Below are 17,318 nucleotides of genomic sequence, written 5' to 3' on the forward strand. Positions count from 1 at the left end.
TTCCAACTTCAGACCAGTGACAAGTGGAGTACCACAGGGTTCAGTCCTCAGTCCTCTCCTGTTTGGTATCTACTTCACTGAAGTACAGGCTAACACAGAAGGTCTTTGGCTAACAAAGTTCGCAGATGACTGCAAACTAGGAGCCATAATCAAAACTCCAAACGATGTGGACATCCTACAAAAGGGCCTCACTGAGACAGATAACTGATGCAAAGCCATGGCCTCAAGCTCAATGCCAAAAAGTGCATTGTCATCCCTTTTGGTAAATACTCTGTACCCATGAACTACCACATAGGCGGTAGTTTACTTAACACCGAAAGTGTGATAAGAGACCTTGGGACACAGGTGGACAGTAGTCTCTCCTTTGATAATCACATCACCACAGTTGTCAGGAAATCCTTCTACGTGGCACACCTCATCACAAAAGGTTTCTCATCCAGGAAAAAAGAGGTCATTGTTCCCCTCTACTCATCACTCATTAGACCCATTATAGAGTACAACACCGCTTTTGATATGTACCTCACAAGACATGTACAACATCTGGAAAGGCCACAGAAATACCTCACAAAGAGGATTACCAGGCTCAAACAGATGCCCTACGCAGACCGTCTCAAAAAACTCCAGCTTTACTCTGTCACATATCACCTACTCAGAGGCGATCTCTGCTTAACATACAAAGCTATGTCAAACCCAGAGCTGTTGGACATGCTCCACGTAAAGAAATCCTAGTCCCTCCGAGCTACATGCTCTAGGGACCTAAACCTTGTCACCACAATAAACAGAACATGCTGGAGGGATAGATTCCTGTCCCAGAGACTTCCCATACTCTGGAACAAACTACCTATCTATATCAAACAAATCTCCTCATTAGCACTCTTCAAGAAAAATCTTGATAATTGGATGGGAGATAGGAAATTCACCCCGGGGATCACTTCTGTGGCTCTTCTTGACAGGGGCACAGGAAAATAATTTTCTTGGGTGGCAAAAGCCAGGGTACCGTTTGCTAGGCTTATATAGGCCCTAGGGCCAATAGCCTAGTACCTACCTTTGAACCTATGAACCTGTATATCTGTTGGATGAAAGAGAAAGGTTATGCTTGGAAATTATTTATTTTTTTGCTATGGACCGGGAGAGGGAGATTGAAATGCTAGGAAATGTGACAGGGTCATCCTAAACATGAAATACTAAGAAGGAGTTGGGGGACTGGCAGCAGATTGTAGATCTTCATATTCCTTTTTTTCATGGAGAATGGACTTTTTGGAATATTTAGTGACTAAGACACTGGCATTCATGGAGATATGAGTTAGTGGGACAAGTATAGAAAAGACAAAAAATAAAGCAGGACTGGAGTGACTAAGGCTAAATGCACTTAGACAGCAGACTAGACAGGCTTATCATTTCTTAATGGCCTCAAGGAGTTGCAAATGTTACATTGTTTAAGGTATCTGTGTTGGGACCTGTATGTTCCCCATCTTTATGAACTCACTTACCTGTGACCTCAGATAACTGTCCATAGGTAGCCTAGTTTTATTCAGAGTAATATTCACTGAGGTACTCTGTGCTTGACACGTGCAGGTTGAAGAATGTTTTTAGGATAGTGACTTTGTTGGGAATTTCCCTTTCACTGACTTTCAGTAACCTTGGAGATGGAATATTTCAATATGGGAGATGGGGTCCTATTAAACTACTTATTTTTTTTTTTGCTAACCTTTAGATGTCAATACTCTATGCATTAGTAAACTGGACATCTGCAAACAGCTCTTATTTGATAGCAATTTTCCTTGTTAAAGGTCAAATCATTGTTTCTTTTATTTGTACACAGCTTAACACTAGTGTCACTTTAGCCATTGACCCGATTATACAAAAGTGTTATAAAATTAATTTCAACAAAACAAAAGTTGGACTGTTTTGGTTCTTATGTCTGATTATAGCTGGTTCTTCCTAAATGGAGGTACATTTTTCTGCTTCTAAATACTTTTTTCCTATCTTACCCTTTTTATTGTACAATGGCAAGATCTACAGGAAATCCTTTACATCATCTTATATTATCTTACATCTTGCATACGGTTCTCTATCCTGAAAGAGGGAACCTTTATTTCTTCCATTGAATATAAGGCCTACTTATATGCATATCTGTGCTTCTCACATTATTCAGCTTCCAACACACCTTTATGTGATTTACAGGTTCATTATCCGCTTTCATCTCCAGCAGCATAACTGTAAAACTTTATCCAAAGTTAACTGGCTACTTAAATCTCTGTATACCAATTACATACTGATTTTCAAGCTTCTGAATCTTGACTATTGTCCTGCATTGGCACTACACCCTTTTATTTTTCAGATCACAAGAATAATCTGCTTTTCTTTTTGTTACCTTCACTTAGTATTCCAGCATTTAACTTACCACTTCCTTCATCTTTGGCATGTAAGTGGGGACAGCATCCCTGAGACCATTTGCAGTACAACCTACCATACCTGAGAGCATTTGCAGTACAACCTGTCTTTTGGTCTTTGCCTCTGTGCTGTAAACATACATAAAACAATAGAAAAAGAAGTGGTTCCACACGGCAGGAAATTATTGCAGAAGAAATTTATTGCAAAAAGTAAGCTCTTTCGCGAATAACGTTCGCTTCTTCAGACTGTTTAAAACAGTCTGAAGATATGAATGTTATTCGTGAAAGCGCTTACTTTTTGCAATAAATTTCTTCTGCAATAATTTCCTGCCGTGTGGAACCACTTCTGTTTTTATTTTTTTTATTATTGATCTACTCTAGTTGGATCCCTTGTCTACTTAGAGGTTTGCCTGTTTTTATACGTAAAACAATCTTTGCACTGAAGTTGCTTAAGTGACATTTGTGCATTTCCATCTTCTAAGTTTATTCCCTTTTATTTGTGTTTATATTAGTTTTTGGTTTCTGTTTTTATGGCTGAATACGTTTTTGCTAGGACAATCCACCCACCTATGAATGAAATGACTAAATGTAAATAAAATGTTACTGAGAGATAGACACCTTTTCAGTGGTTTAAAAAATAGTACTCGGATTGTTCTTGGGAGTCATGCCTGGATTGGACTAATGGATGTGAATTATGAGTCATGCCTGTCTGCGTCGAGTGGTGAATAATACTTCAGTCTGATATTGTTAAATTCTAAACTGTGTTCTCTCTATGCAAAATGTGTTAGTTTTAAAGAAGGGGGTTAAGCTTGAGACAACTAAAGATAAAACATGGCTAGTTTTAGGAGATGACAGATAATTATTAATGTGAACTCTTTACCTTACAGATGTGTGACAGTAAAGAGGAGGGTGTTGACTGTGATACAGTGAATTTATCTATTGTTCATCCAACCACTCCTGCACAATATTTTCACCTATTGCGTCGACAGATGGTTCGAAACTTCCGCAAACCACTGATTGTAGCTTCCCCAAAATTGTTGCTTCGATTCCCAGTGAGTATTTTCAGAAATCCTAACTTCAGAATCATCTGAATATTTATCTTGCATATGCTTGAACTTTGTAAGTATGGTGACCGTGCTAATTCGTCATCTGGTGCCATTTTTTTTTAAACGGTGCAAAGAAAATACTGGTACTAGTTGATTACATTGAGTAGTTTTAATATACCTTGTGGACTGCTAAAACCAAATCTATAACCAACAAGAATTTGCCTGAAAAAAGGCAGGTTGAACTGTGTGTGGAAACTTTTCTTTATTAATTATAAACTAAAACAATAAGTGAGAAGGTCACTGAAAAAAACAGTCATTACAAACAAAATGAAAACTCCAGCAAAGCTAGAACTTGCACTGAGTGACCTCCCAAACTTTTTGTATCAGTGGCACATGGGATATATGCAAATGACCCTTATGAACATCAGATGTTTCAGCTAATTGGAAATTCTGAATGCCCATGACTTGTTTTGTCGTTTTAATGGAAAATTTCAGGCCAATAAAGCCAAACCCCACTAGCTGTGTATCTGATACAAGAGGTTTGGGAGGTCACTCAGTGGAAGTTCTAGCTTTGCTGGAGTTTTCATTTTGTTTTTACTGATTGATTTTTCATTGACCTTCTCACTTAATGTTTTAGTTTGTTGTTTGGGATATTTTTGCAGTGACCCTAATGATAATGGACATCAGCTGGGTATAACAGCCCTGTGTTTCTTATGCTTAGTCAAACACTCTGCTTATGCTGTGCTGATGAGGTCATAACAAGGCCGAAATATGCATATCCACAGCTAGTGGGGTTTGGCTTTATTGGCCTGAAATTGTCCATTAAAATGGCAAAACAAGTCATGGGCATTCAGAATTGCCAATTAGCTGAAACACCTGATGTTCATAAGAGTCATTTGCATATATCCCATGTGCTTCTGATATAAGAGGTTTGGGAGGTCACTCAGTGGAAGTTCTAGCTTTGCTGGAGTTTTCATTTTTGTTTTTATTAATTATAACAAAATCAGTTAAGCGCTTTCATGCCTATTCCTGTGGGACTTCATCAGAACTAAACTGTTGCTGGTTAATGCATCATTCTGTATACAATCAAACTAATTCAATGACCAATAAAAATCAAAAGTCAATTAAGATGCTAAAATCCATTAAATATCTTCCATTTAAAATGACAAACTCACATAACTCATGTCAAAAGATCATACATAAAAAAACTTCTAAAGCAAATTATTTTGAAAAATGTTTTCACTTTAAAAAATTGAAGATTGAAAATCCCAATATTGTATTACCACTTTGTTATAAAATAAATAAACAAGGTATCATAATCTGGCGGCTCTCAGTTTCAGTAAACTACATTTTGCATATCATATAGATGCTCATATACACATTTATATAGGGAGTGTTTGGTCTTTCTACATAGAGGGAATAGCAGTGGTCACAAAAAGCCAGGTAAGTACCACCAGGGGTTTTACAGTTGTATACACGCTACGAGGGCAGTAGAGATGGACAGTCTTACAGGTACAACAACATGAAAACTAAGTATTGACATTGATAATGTCAGTCATTTACTTAAACATACTGTTAGAAGGGATTTTAGTAGTGTTGTAAATTTATCAAATATTTGCCTCTCTGAGGCTGAACTTTCAGTTTTACAATGTGGACTGAAATTTATCCCTACAGCTTTACCTAGATGGCATGTATTACAAATGGAATTGTTTTTTCTCTCTAGAAAGTTGCATTTATTGGATTTTTTGATGTTAAAAAGGACGTATGTGAAGAAATGATGTCTGCTTCACTAGACAGTAAAGATGATGAGTGTGAAGCATGATGCATCACATGTGCCATGTAAAAGTAAATTCATTCCAGTCTTTCGAAATGAAAATATAAAACAATTTTCAGCAATGGTTAAATATGTTGTGGATATGAAATTGCATGACATTTTTTGATGAGAAAAACAAAATACAGTATAATCTTAGTAGAAATTAATGGAAATCATTATTGAATTTGAGTAAAAGACGTGATTTAGTTGTAAAACCATCTCCAGAATAGTGCCAACCACTGACTCAATATTTCTAATCTTTTCTACACTCGGATCTCACTCTGTTCCCACACTTTCTACTCTTGGTTTCTCTCACCATCTCCTTGGGATTCCTCTGCCTCTACCAAGCCCACTCCCTTTTCTTTTGTCTCACACTATTTTTTGCTGTTTCACTTGGTTTATTCCATATATTTTGTTCACTCATTAAGCAGTTCATACTTTACTCTTTCTTTAATTTTTTCACCCTGCTGTCCACCCATATTTGCTACTTCAGTCTTCCCACCACTCCAAACTGTACCACTCTGTGTTCAACTGGACTGCATGCTGTGGGACCTCTGAGAAGCCTTCAAGACCAATAAGGATCACCCATTCCTAAGCTACAACGTAGGTGTTAACCTACAACTGTACATATTTGTAATGTACCTAATGCTTGTTAGTAATGGCTTGCACACTCCACGGGATGCCCTGGGAATGTTTGCCCCCCTGATTATCCAGTAGCTGACTAATTGCCCCTTCTGGCCACTAGGTCGCGGCATTTGACAAGAAGTAAAGAGAAAAATCCCCATTAGTTCCCGTGTAGTGCTTTGTCTGGCAAGGACTGTAGTCCTCTATATCCTAGCGCTTCTCCTACTAGACATACTTGCAGTAAAACACAAAAAAAGGAGTACAATATTACACAGGCTTGTTAAAGGTTCCTCTGTCCCCCTACCCACTCAGGCTGTGACCACAGTACAAGCAGCACTCGGCACCTTAGTTCTAATTAATGTTTACTTTTTCTGGGTGCAGAAATGCCTGCCCTCGTGCCTATATGTGGTCTCACCCACCTTTTCCTGACTCCATGTACAAAACTAAGCCTAGTCAAGGCAATGTAGTTTAATTAAAATTTTTAGTTAGTTTAGTTAATTTAGCCTCAGGAACTCACCTTATTCCATTTCCATCTCACAGATTGTTTTTTTTTTAATTCTCTTGCTTCCTCCTGCTGGGTCAACCCGCTCTGTTCGAGCTCACTCCGCTCCTACACCCTACCCCCATTCCCACCTACCCCACTTTCATTTGATTTATACCTAGTCTAACCACCCCCACCCCCATCCAATCCTTTTCCCATCCCATAATCCCTTGCTCTACCTCTCTACTACTCCTCCCCTCTGTCCCATCCTCCCTGTCAACCAACTCCTTCCCTCTATTCACTCTACATTCCCATCTCCCAACAACCTCTCAAGTACCATGAACTACTTCAAGCCCTTTCTCACCAACACCTTTCTTCTGCTGTTTCTGTTCCTATCCTACAACTTAACCTCATTCAATTCTCAACATGTCATGCACTTCAAATCTCCTACTCTTCCACACTTTACCCCCCACCCTCATCAACATAGTTACAGTAACATAGGCCCTCAACTCTTAATACACTCTACCTCACTCCTCTCACTCTTCAAAGACTTACACACCAACCATCCAAAACTCCCACTACCTAAATACGTCACATCAACAAACAAAATTAAATTACGTGTCCTTCACTCAGTCACTCACTCACATCAAGCTCCTATGTGACATCCATCCTAACCCAGAGCCCACCAACAGTACTGCACAACACACACAATCTTTCACATGCCCTATAACCACTCCATCTTATACTGACCTACATCCCCCCTTCCAAAACTCCTCTAACTCAGATCTACTCCTGTTAAATCTGAACCTTTGTATCTTAAACAAGACCACCGAGTTTCATGCTACCCTAACCACCTACTCTCCAGATATAGCAGTATTAACAGAAACCTGGCTAAAGCCCCACATTAATGATACAGAAATACTAACCACAAGCTATAACATCATAAGAATGGATAGAATAAATAAATGAGATGGTGGTGTTGCAGTAATGTTTAAAGATTCCCTCAAAGTAACCCAACTGAACTGTATACCTCCCACTATTCCCAACTCCGAATTATTATTCACCCACCTTGAAATCAACCCCAGTAAAGTAATAGTCATTATTGCCAACAACCTCCCCAGTATCAAACATCTACTCTCCTGGGCTTCTGCTGAATTTACCCAAGAAAGCATTATTCTGGGTGTCTTCAACGCAGATTGGCTCTCCTGCACTTCTAACAACCCATCCAACTTTATTAATCTCTTCTCCTTCACCCAGACCATAAACGGCCCAACTTGTATAGATAAACACTCCAACAAGCTCTCTTCTTTAGACTGGATCCTATCTAACAGACCCAACCTGGTACTCTTAGCAGGATGCCTACCTCACTCCCTCAGCGACCACTACCCAACCTTTCTTTACAAAAAATGAGTGAACTCTGAAAGCAACATTATCTGCAAACACATTACTACTAAAAACATTTCTCCCCACTACTTTCAACCTCCTACTAACTACAACAATGTAACTGGTCCCCTCTTAAACACAAAGTTAGACGATGCAGTTCAGTACTTCAATGAAACCTTCCTTACTATTCTTCATAACCTGGCCCCTACCAGAAAAATAAGTATTAGGACTAAGCCCCTCCCATGGTTATCCAAAAGCACAAAATTACTTATGTGAGGCAGAGACAAAGCCTGGTCAAAATGTCATAAATCTCTAAAGAAAAACCAGACCTCACCAACTATAAACAGCTAAGAAACTTAACAAAAAAAACCAAATAAAACGTGACAAACAAGTTTACTTCCTATCCTCTCAGCAAAATAACCCAAAAAAATTCTGGCAATGCATCAACCAACATTTAAACCCAGGTCAACCCCCCCCCCCTCCATCTACCTCTGATAACACAGACCCCATATGTATTTAATTTAATACACACTTCATCAGTGCAGTAACCCCTCTTCTAGACAACCAACCACCTCAGCCACTTACAGTCCCTACCCCAACCATAGTCAAACACACTCCCATCTCCTTCACACCCATACAAACTAACTACATAAAAACTCTTGTCCAAACTTAAACCAAGCCACACAGCTGCTGACAAACTCCCTAATGAATTCCTAAAACTGGCAGCTCCTTCAGCTGCATACCCTACCTCAATACCTATCAACACCTATCAACCGCTCTATCAGTGAACAGTATGTCCCTCTAATTTGGAAAGTATCTCATATTGTTTCACTCTACAAAGGTGGCAAGTCCAAGGAAATAACCAACTACCGCCCCATAGCAATCCTCTCCCCCCTCGGAAAAATCCTAGAGAAATGCATCCACAACCAACTTTTAAGCTACTTCCTTAGCAACAACCTACTTTCCACCTCTCAGTACAGCTTCTGACCAAAGCACTGTAGAAGTACAGCTCTTCTAGCCTTCTCTAACTCTGTCCATCATCATATAAACAAAGGACAGCAGGTCGCTTCCATATTTCTTGACATGTCAAAAGCCTTCGACACTGTGTCCCACCAGCTGATTCTTAATAAATTATCTTCCTACGGCCTCAGCTTACCCTCACTAAACTGGTTCCATAGCTATCTTTCCTACCGTCAACAAGCTACTATTTGGGACACCTCATTCTCCCCACTGCTCCCCATCTCTGTGGGAGTCCTTCAAGGTTCCATTCTGGGTCCACTTCTCTTTATCATTTTCACTAATAACCTCTGTAAAGCAGCCCATTATGCCTCCATAGTACAGTATGTTGACAATTCTACTCTTATCTGTTCTGCTCCCACCACCCAAGAACTCCAATCAAGAATGTAATCAGCTTTTCAGGATATTGAATCCTACCTCTCTCAACAGCAAATCATTTTAAATCCCAACAAAACCAAGCTTACAGTATTTAGTAATAAACAATCCAAAACATCACAGCTCCCTCTACCCATTGCCTCCTCAAACGGTACTAAAATTGCCCCCACTAACCACACAAAACTCTTAGGTATTACCATTGATGAAAACCTTAAATTTGATGTACATATTGCCCAAACCATAAAAAAAGTTCACATCAAATTAGGTAGCCCCTATAGAGCTAAACCATTCCTACCACGCAATGCCAGGCTTGCCACAGCACACACACACCTCCTAAGTACCCTTCTCTATTGTTCCATTGTCTTCGCTAACCTCCGGAAATCTGACCTCAGTACACTGGAATCATGCTACCACAAAATTGCAAGATCCTCCAGCAAACTCCTACTAAAAGTATCCAACTCTCACAACCAACACGCCAACTCCCTGTATTCCCACAATATAGCCAAACTCTGGAACACCCTACCAGAAACTATAAACAACACACCCTCACATGACCAATTCAAATCCCTACTAAAACACCACCTTAGCAATCACTGGCTATGCTCCTGTCACTCCCCAGGTTAAACCCCTATCCTTTCCTGTTACCTTCTCTCCACAAAGTCTCATCACCAGCTGCTTTTTGCTATATTAGTACCACATTCTCTGTTTACCATCCCAGTAGCTAACTCAACTCCAAACTATACTTTACTCTCAGCTTCGGGTTATTGTGGACTGGACTGTTTCTATCTGCAGGTCTGCTCCAATTCTCACTATCCTCTATTTTTTACTGCAGCCAAGACATTTGTAATTATTTAGACTCAATATGTAATGTTCTTTTCTTAATATTGAAAACATGCATTGTATTTGTCTGTTGATGTTTTTGAATGTAATTTCTTTCTCAATATTGTAATCATGCATTTGTATTTTTGTCAGTGTTTGAATGTAAAAACTGCCTGATTTTACATTTCTGTGGAGCTTTTCTCCCCGGGCCTCTTCTGAAAATGGGCCTCTGGCCCAGTTGGACAGTCCTAGTCAACAAAATGTAATAAATAAATAAAATTTTAACAAGACTCTAGGATAACCATTTTCCAAAGCATCTCTCTTAATCTGTCCAACTCCTTGTATATGTCTAGGTCACTGCAAAAAATCCTAGCTAGTCTAACCATTTGACCCTTAACAAGACTTCTCTTTTGTTTAAATGGATGACAAAATGCAAATAATTATTAGGAAACACAGGTTTCCTATAAATGGTGGAGTTAAATTCACCCCTAGAAAAATATTTGTTTAAGGTAATATCCAAATAGTTAATACATTGAACAGAGTATGTATATGTACATTTCAAAAAAATGATCGTCCCATTAATATAGTCAATGAATTATTTTAATTTGTCTTCATCTTCCACCCAAGTAATAAATGTATCGTCCAAAAATCTGAGATAAGTCACCAAAAAAAGAATTAAAAGGAGAATGGAAAATGTGAGCCTGTCCCCTGTGCCACATTACAATGTCTGCATATAAAGGAGCGCAAGCTACGCCCATGGCAACTCCACTAACTTGCCTAAAATATTCACCCTCAAAATACACAAAATTATTGTGCAGCACCATATCCATAAAATCACTAACTCAAAGGATGGATTTAGAGGAAGTTTTATTGGATCTTAAATTGTATATCAGAAAACTGAGTTTCAATATTTTGTTTTCCAGTCAGCCCCAATCACCTAGTATTCCAAGGACAGGTCCACAGCTAGTAAAGAGTAAGTACATATAATCCCCTATCCACCTTTTACTGGGACTTTCTGAAAACATGCGTACATCTGACACTAGGAAGTGGTTTTCCAACAGGAGTCATTTACACTTTAGGAATTTGTCCCAAGAAGATTATGATTTACTGAAGGAGATTACCAGCAATAAAGAGATTAAGATTATGAAGCCCTATAAGGTATGGGGGAATGGTCTTTATGCAAACTATGCTTAGTTTGTTAAATGGCAATGAAAAATACAACAGAGCATCTAAGAACGAAATTAACATTGTTTATAGTAGAACTGATTCCTATTTATATGATTTATTAATGGAAGGAACAACTAATTATGATTCTTATAATTTTTAAAGGTCAAACATCCCATTATAGCTAGTATGTTTGGTATTCTGAAAGTCCACAAAAATATTTATGACCCTCCTATGCATCCCATTGTGGCAGCAGGAGGTTCAAAAGCTTATACCCTAGCAGAATTTTTGGACAAAAGTATATCATTCCTGTATAAAATAAATACTAAGAGACTCTTGAGAATTTTAGGAATTAAGTTGGAATGTTTTCACCTTATCTGGTAACAGTAGATGTATGTGACCTATCTGTATCTATTCCCCATGATACTGGTATGGAATGGTTCGGGGATATTCTTTCTCAAGTTAGCAATTTGACCAATAGAGATATTAACATTATTTGTGATATTATGCATATGGTGCTGCACAACAATTTTGTGTATTTTGAGGTTGAATATTTAAGCAAGTTAGTGGAGCTGCCATTTGTGGATATGATGCAGACATCATAATGTGTCATTAGGAACAGGCCCACATTTTCCCTTCTACTTTTATTTCTTTTTTGGTAACTTATCTCAGATTTTTGGATAATATATTTATTATTTGGAGGGGACATGAACACAAATTAAAATAATTTATTGACTATATTAATAGGATGACCAGTTTTTTTTTTGAAACTTACATATCTAAAACTCTATTCAGTGCATTAACTATTTGGATATTACCTTAAACAAAGATTTTTCTAGGGGAGAATTTAAGTCAACCATTTTTAGGAAACTTACATTTTCCAATAGTTATTTGCGCTTCAAATGGTTAGACTAGCTAGGATTGTTTCCAGTGACCTAGACCTGTACAAGGAGTTGGACATATTAAGAGAGATGTTTTTGGAAAGAGGTTATCTTAAAGTCTTGTTAAAGGAGATTCAAGATGAAATTATACAGGGGAGAAGTTCTAAATTTACCCTCTTGTTAGGTACAGGACTAATGTACATAACAGTTCCCCAAGTAGACACCCCCCCTAGTCTAAAAAGTTCTAATTTGAATTTTGAAAATAGTATGGTTATTAATTATGGCCTTGATAGCTGCACTATCAAAGGCTTTATTAATTAACAGCAACTGGGGTATACTGGGGGTGGATCCTGAAATCAGAGCATGTATAGGTGACGAACCTACTTTCTGTTTTAAAACGCACACTAACTTAAAAGAAAAAATAGAGAAAGACAATTTTAGCATGAATATTGATCATTCTAGTTACAAGAAGGTAACTAAGAAATGCGGAGAGTGTAAGCAGTGCAGTTATACATATTTGAAGGGGAAACTCTTGAATTACATACCTTAAAATACACCTTTCAGTTTTTCCAGGGATACAGTTCTAAAACCCCTGGTGGTGTTTACCTGGCTTTTTGTGACCACAGCTATTCCTTCTATGTAGGAAAGACTGAACGTCCCCTACATAAATGCATATATGAACAGCTGTATGATATTCAAAATAAAAAAGTTACAAACTCCTTATATAAGCAAAATGAAATATACCAAGGTAATAGAAAATTTGATTTCTTTGTCTTAGAAAAAGTAGTAAAAAAACAGCAAGAGGTGGTTCCTGGGAAAATACCCTGGAATACAAAGAGCTTTTATGGCAGGTGAGGTTGGATGCCAGCGAAACACTAGGGTTGAATGAAGCCATCTCTGTTGGTAGTTTACTGAAATTAAGGGCAGACAAATTTTATGATACCTTGTTTATGTATTTTATAACAAGGTATACATGCAGCAATATTGTGATTTTCAATCATTAAATTTTTAAAGTGTTGCATTAACCAGCAAGACTTTCATTCTGATGAAGTCCCAAAGGAGTAGGGGTGGAAGCGCTTAACTGATTTTGTTATATTTAATAAAGAAATAATTCCACACTAGACTCATTCTTCTTTTTTTAACCAATTTTTTTTTGGTTATTTGTCTTCAGTTTTGACTGGGCGTTTCCAGTGAAAACCAAGTCTATTCCATAAAATCATTCTGCTTTTGGAATCTACTGTTTTAAATTGTCTTTGTTTTAGGTAGTACAATAACATTTTTTATCCTTAGCAAAAAAAAAAAAGTTTGTATAATGTCTGGATTTTTTTAACAATACATATAAGGTGTGTGGCCATTTCTTTCAACCAGTTGTATGATGTAATATCCAGACCCAGAACCTTCAGTTTTTCTCAGTTTTGTTGTAGGTTCTGCTTTCAATGGATCCTCCAAAGGCTGCCAAGAAGCCTTCCATGAAGCAGACCTGATTTGACAGGTAGAAGACGTTCACTGTTTAGGTGGAACAGCATCTGTTACCACCCTAATTGTTTAGGCTGTGAGTCACCCTGATGTATTTAAGGGCTGTCTGTGAAAACTAATCCATTATTTCTAGCCTTTCGTAATCATAGCCTCACAGAGGGTATGTTTATAGCCCAGCAATAGCTGATAAAACAGTTCTGTAAAGCTTTTCTGCATTTCCACAAGTTTTTGAATAACCACTCCTCTCCCTGAGATCTGAACTTTACCGACAGTCTTGTCATTTCCCTGTTTGAATTTTCTGTCTTGGCAGCATTGACATTTGCTTCTTGGAATTTTTTTTCCTGGTGGTCATCATGTCTGCTCACATGATGTTAAATTTGCAGGTTATTACATTTAAGAAGCGCTGTCTGATGTTCTTCTATATAACTGTTACAGTATTCTTTACCTTGAGGATCACCTGTCAAGGAAAGCCCAATGTCTGGTTAGTATACCAAAGCCTTTAGATCTTGTATGCACCACACATCACATGTATGCTGCCTGTTCAGGATGTATGGCATAAAGGTGACATACGAGCGGCATTACCCAGAACTTCTTTGCCACCAGTCCAAGCGCCATCATTGCTGGTCAGTCTGAGTACCCGTTTGCTGTGCTGAATACCTAGCTGTCACATAAGTGCCCCGTTGGGTCTTTTTTCTTTTTCTTTGGTCTTCTTTTCTTTTGATTACCTAAAGTTGATGTCGTCCAAGAAGGGAAAATGTCAGTGTGGGAGGCAGATTCCCCATAGGGATCGTCACGAACAGTGTCTTTTTTTGTCTGGTTGTTTCCCACGGTTCCCTTTCAAAACATCTAAAACCCGTAACATCTAATTTCATAACATTGAGACCAGAACATCTAAAACCCATAACATTGAATTTCATAACATTTAATAGTACAAATCACATGAAAATAACATCCTCTCCACATATAACAACATATAATGACATCAAACTACCAAACACACTTTCTACTACGTTTCTGCAGGGGGGGCTTGATACAGTGGGGTTAGGAAATTAACTTTTTCCCACTGTAGTGCGACCTTGGAGTTGGTATATTTAATTTATGGGGGGTATGGGGGGGTGCAGAAACATAGTTAAAAGTGTGTTTGGTCGTTTGGTGTCGTTACATGTGGAGGGGGTGTTATTTTCTTGTGATTTGTAGTGTTAGATGTTATGAAATTCGATGTTATGGGTTTTAGATGTTTTGAGCTTTAGATGTTCTGGTCTCAATGTTATGAAATTAGATGTTATGGGTTTTAGATGTTTCAAAGTAGACCCGTTTCCCACGACCATACACCTTGTAACATTTGTAAAGCATTTGTGCCTAAGATTCTTAGAAGCCGGTTGTCTTCCCTGGCCATCCATCTTGAAAGTCAGAGGCTTAAACTGCTAGCACAAGGTAGCATGGCAGAATCTTCTAACCCCGAGGTACTGTTAAGAAAGAAGAAGGCCAAGAAATCTTATCCAGATTGTTTGGCTATCCAACCTCCAACAGACGGTTCCCTAAAAGTGAGTGATTAGCTCTGTAAACCGTCCGGTGTCTACATCAGATTCCTTTACCACAATCCTTTTGGAGGCTGGCATGGATCCTTCCTTTCACACGTCCTCTGAGGCTATGCAGGCATCTGCTTCGAACATTGTGAGGAACTTCAGTTGATTATCTCAGTGGCCCTCGAGGGATTCTGCAGCTTTTGATCAAGGAAGAGGTTCTGCGTACTCTTATTGAATCTCATTTATGGTCAGAACTGGCAGTGTTTGTTAAGTTTTACATCCCTACAAAGAAAAATCAGAAGACTAAGCATACTTGTGTACTCCGTAAGGATCCTCAATGGGAATGACAGGAGTTTACTCAGGGTCTGTTTAATGCCTTAATGGCGCCGATGCCTCCCCAAGGGGTTTCTGTGCCCACTCTGCTGTGGACTTCAACTCCTTCCAAATGGACTAGAGAACCCTGATTCCTCAGATGAGGATTCAGAGTCAGATGATGGGTCCTTGTGTTACTCTTCCTAGATGCCTTCGAATTTGGCTTATGGTTATGATGAAGAAGAGTCCATTAGTCCTGAGTTTTCTTTTGAGGGTTTCAAGGATGTTGAGAAGGAATTGATGATTGACCATATCGAATGCTTTTGATAGGTCCAGAAAGAGGGCAGATGATATGAGTTTGTTATTGCGATTGTTGTTGATTGAGTCAATAAAGGAAAGGAGGGCAGTAGTTGTACTATGGTGCGGACGAAAACCATGCTGGGCATTGGACAAGAGATTATTAGAGGTCAGATAGTGAAGAAGTTGTTTGTGGATGCATCTTTCCATGATTTTCGCTATGGGGACAGGATGGCTATTGGTCTATAATTTGACATTTCCAGGAGGTACCTCCTTTGTGAAGTGGAATGATATAGGAAGTCTTCCAGATTGAGGGAATGTTCATCTCAGTTATAGATCTGTTTATTAGGATTGATATGGGGTAGGCTATTTCATCAGATGCAATTTGTAAGAATTCCAGGAAGGTGGTCAGCCGCTAGGGTAGTTGGTTTGAGTTTTTAGGAGGGAGCGTACATAGGAGGAAGAGACTGGCTTTAAATTAAAGGGGTAGGGTTGTCACGTCGCAGTTTAGCAGCAGGTGGGGAAGTGGAGGTAAGGTGACTGGCTAAGGTTTGGATAGTCTCAGTGAAGAAGGAGTTAAAGGTGTTGGCTACTTCTTCTTGGCCTTTCTCTAAGAGTTTCTCAGGGGTTGGGGTGGAAGTTTTGCCTGGGTGCAGAAGGTTGTTAAAACCTGCCCAGAATTTCTTTGGGTTGTTCTGGTGTTTTTGCTGGAGGCTGCAGAAGTATTGTTTTTTTGTCTTGGGTTATGGCAGTTTTCGTGGCATTTCTTAGTTGTTGAAATTTACAACGGTCTTGGGGGGGTTTTGTGGCTCTCCATTTTTCCCAGGCTTGGTCAGTTTGATTTTGGATTTAGTATCAGTAGTGAGCCAAGGTGCTATGCGAGTTTTGGTTCTAATTTGTCTATGTGGAGCATGTGAGTCAAGTATCTTAAGGAACGTGTCATTGAAGTGGGACACACTCTCTTCTAGTGGAAGAGTCTTTAATATGGTCCAGTTGCAGAATTTCAGGTCAGCAAGAAATAATTGAGGGACTAATTTTTTTGTTTCTGATTAATCTATATAGGGGTGTTAGAAGTTGGGCATTTATGTTTAATGATATAAGTTATTAGGTGATCGCTGAGGTCACAGGGAAGGGTGCCAGTGGTGTAGTTATTAGAGTCTCTATTAGTAAGGATCCAGTCAATTATACTTTCTTTTTGAAGTGAGTTGCCTATTCTGGTTGGGGATAGGATATTTTGGGAGAAACCATATAGGTTAATAGGTTGTGGAGTTATATGGGTAGAATAGAGAGACCAGTCAATGTTGACGTCTCCAAGAACTATGGTTTCTTGTGGGTAGTTGATGGCTAGCCAGCTCAGGGATTGCTCCAGGTTTTCTGTGTTCTTCCTGGCGGGATATAGGTTACAATAAGGTTGATGCGTTTTTGAGTGTTTAGGCAGATCTGTAGGGCTATAATTTCTAGGTTTGAGATCATAGGAGGTTGTACTTGGTTCTTAAGGATGTTTAGTTTATTTTTAAACATAATAGCTATTCCTCCACCTTTTTTCTTTGTACGATCAGCCCTGAGAATATTGTACCCGGGTGGGAGGATCTCTTCATTCTTAGTAGAGGGTTTTAGCCATGTTTCAAGTTAGACACATGATGTCAGGGAATGACTAGCTATGATGGCGTGAAGGTTGTGAATTTTGTTGTTAATGCTTCTTAGGTTCAGG

The 17,318-nt window shown here is 38.7% G+C and overlaps 1 protein-coding gene across 1 annotated transcript in view; it reads left to right on the plus strand.

Annotated features, from left to right (window-relative positions):
* Nucleotides 1-17,318, plus strand: part of DHTKD1 (dehydrogenase E1 and transketolase domain containing 1) — a 948,838-nt gene that overhangs the window by 828,469 nt on the left and 103,051 nt on the right. The window contains exon 13 of the mRNA XM_044088312.1: nucleotides 3,281-3,445. Coding sequence (XP_043944247.1) covers nucleotides 3,281-3,445 — 165 coding nt within the window. The remainder of the gene's footprint in view (nucleotides 1-3,280; nucleotides 3,446-17,318) is intronic.

This window comes from Protopterus annectens, chromosome 11.part0 (genome assembly GCF_019279795.1).
Source record: "Protopterus annectens isolate FY-2018-M chromosome 11.part0, PAN1.0, whole genome shotgun sequence".
Lineage (NCBI taxonomy): Eukaryota > Metazoa > Chordata > Ceratodontiformes > Protopteridae > Protopterus > Protopterus annectens.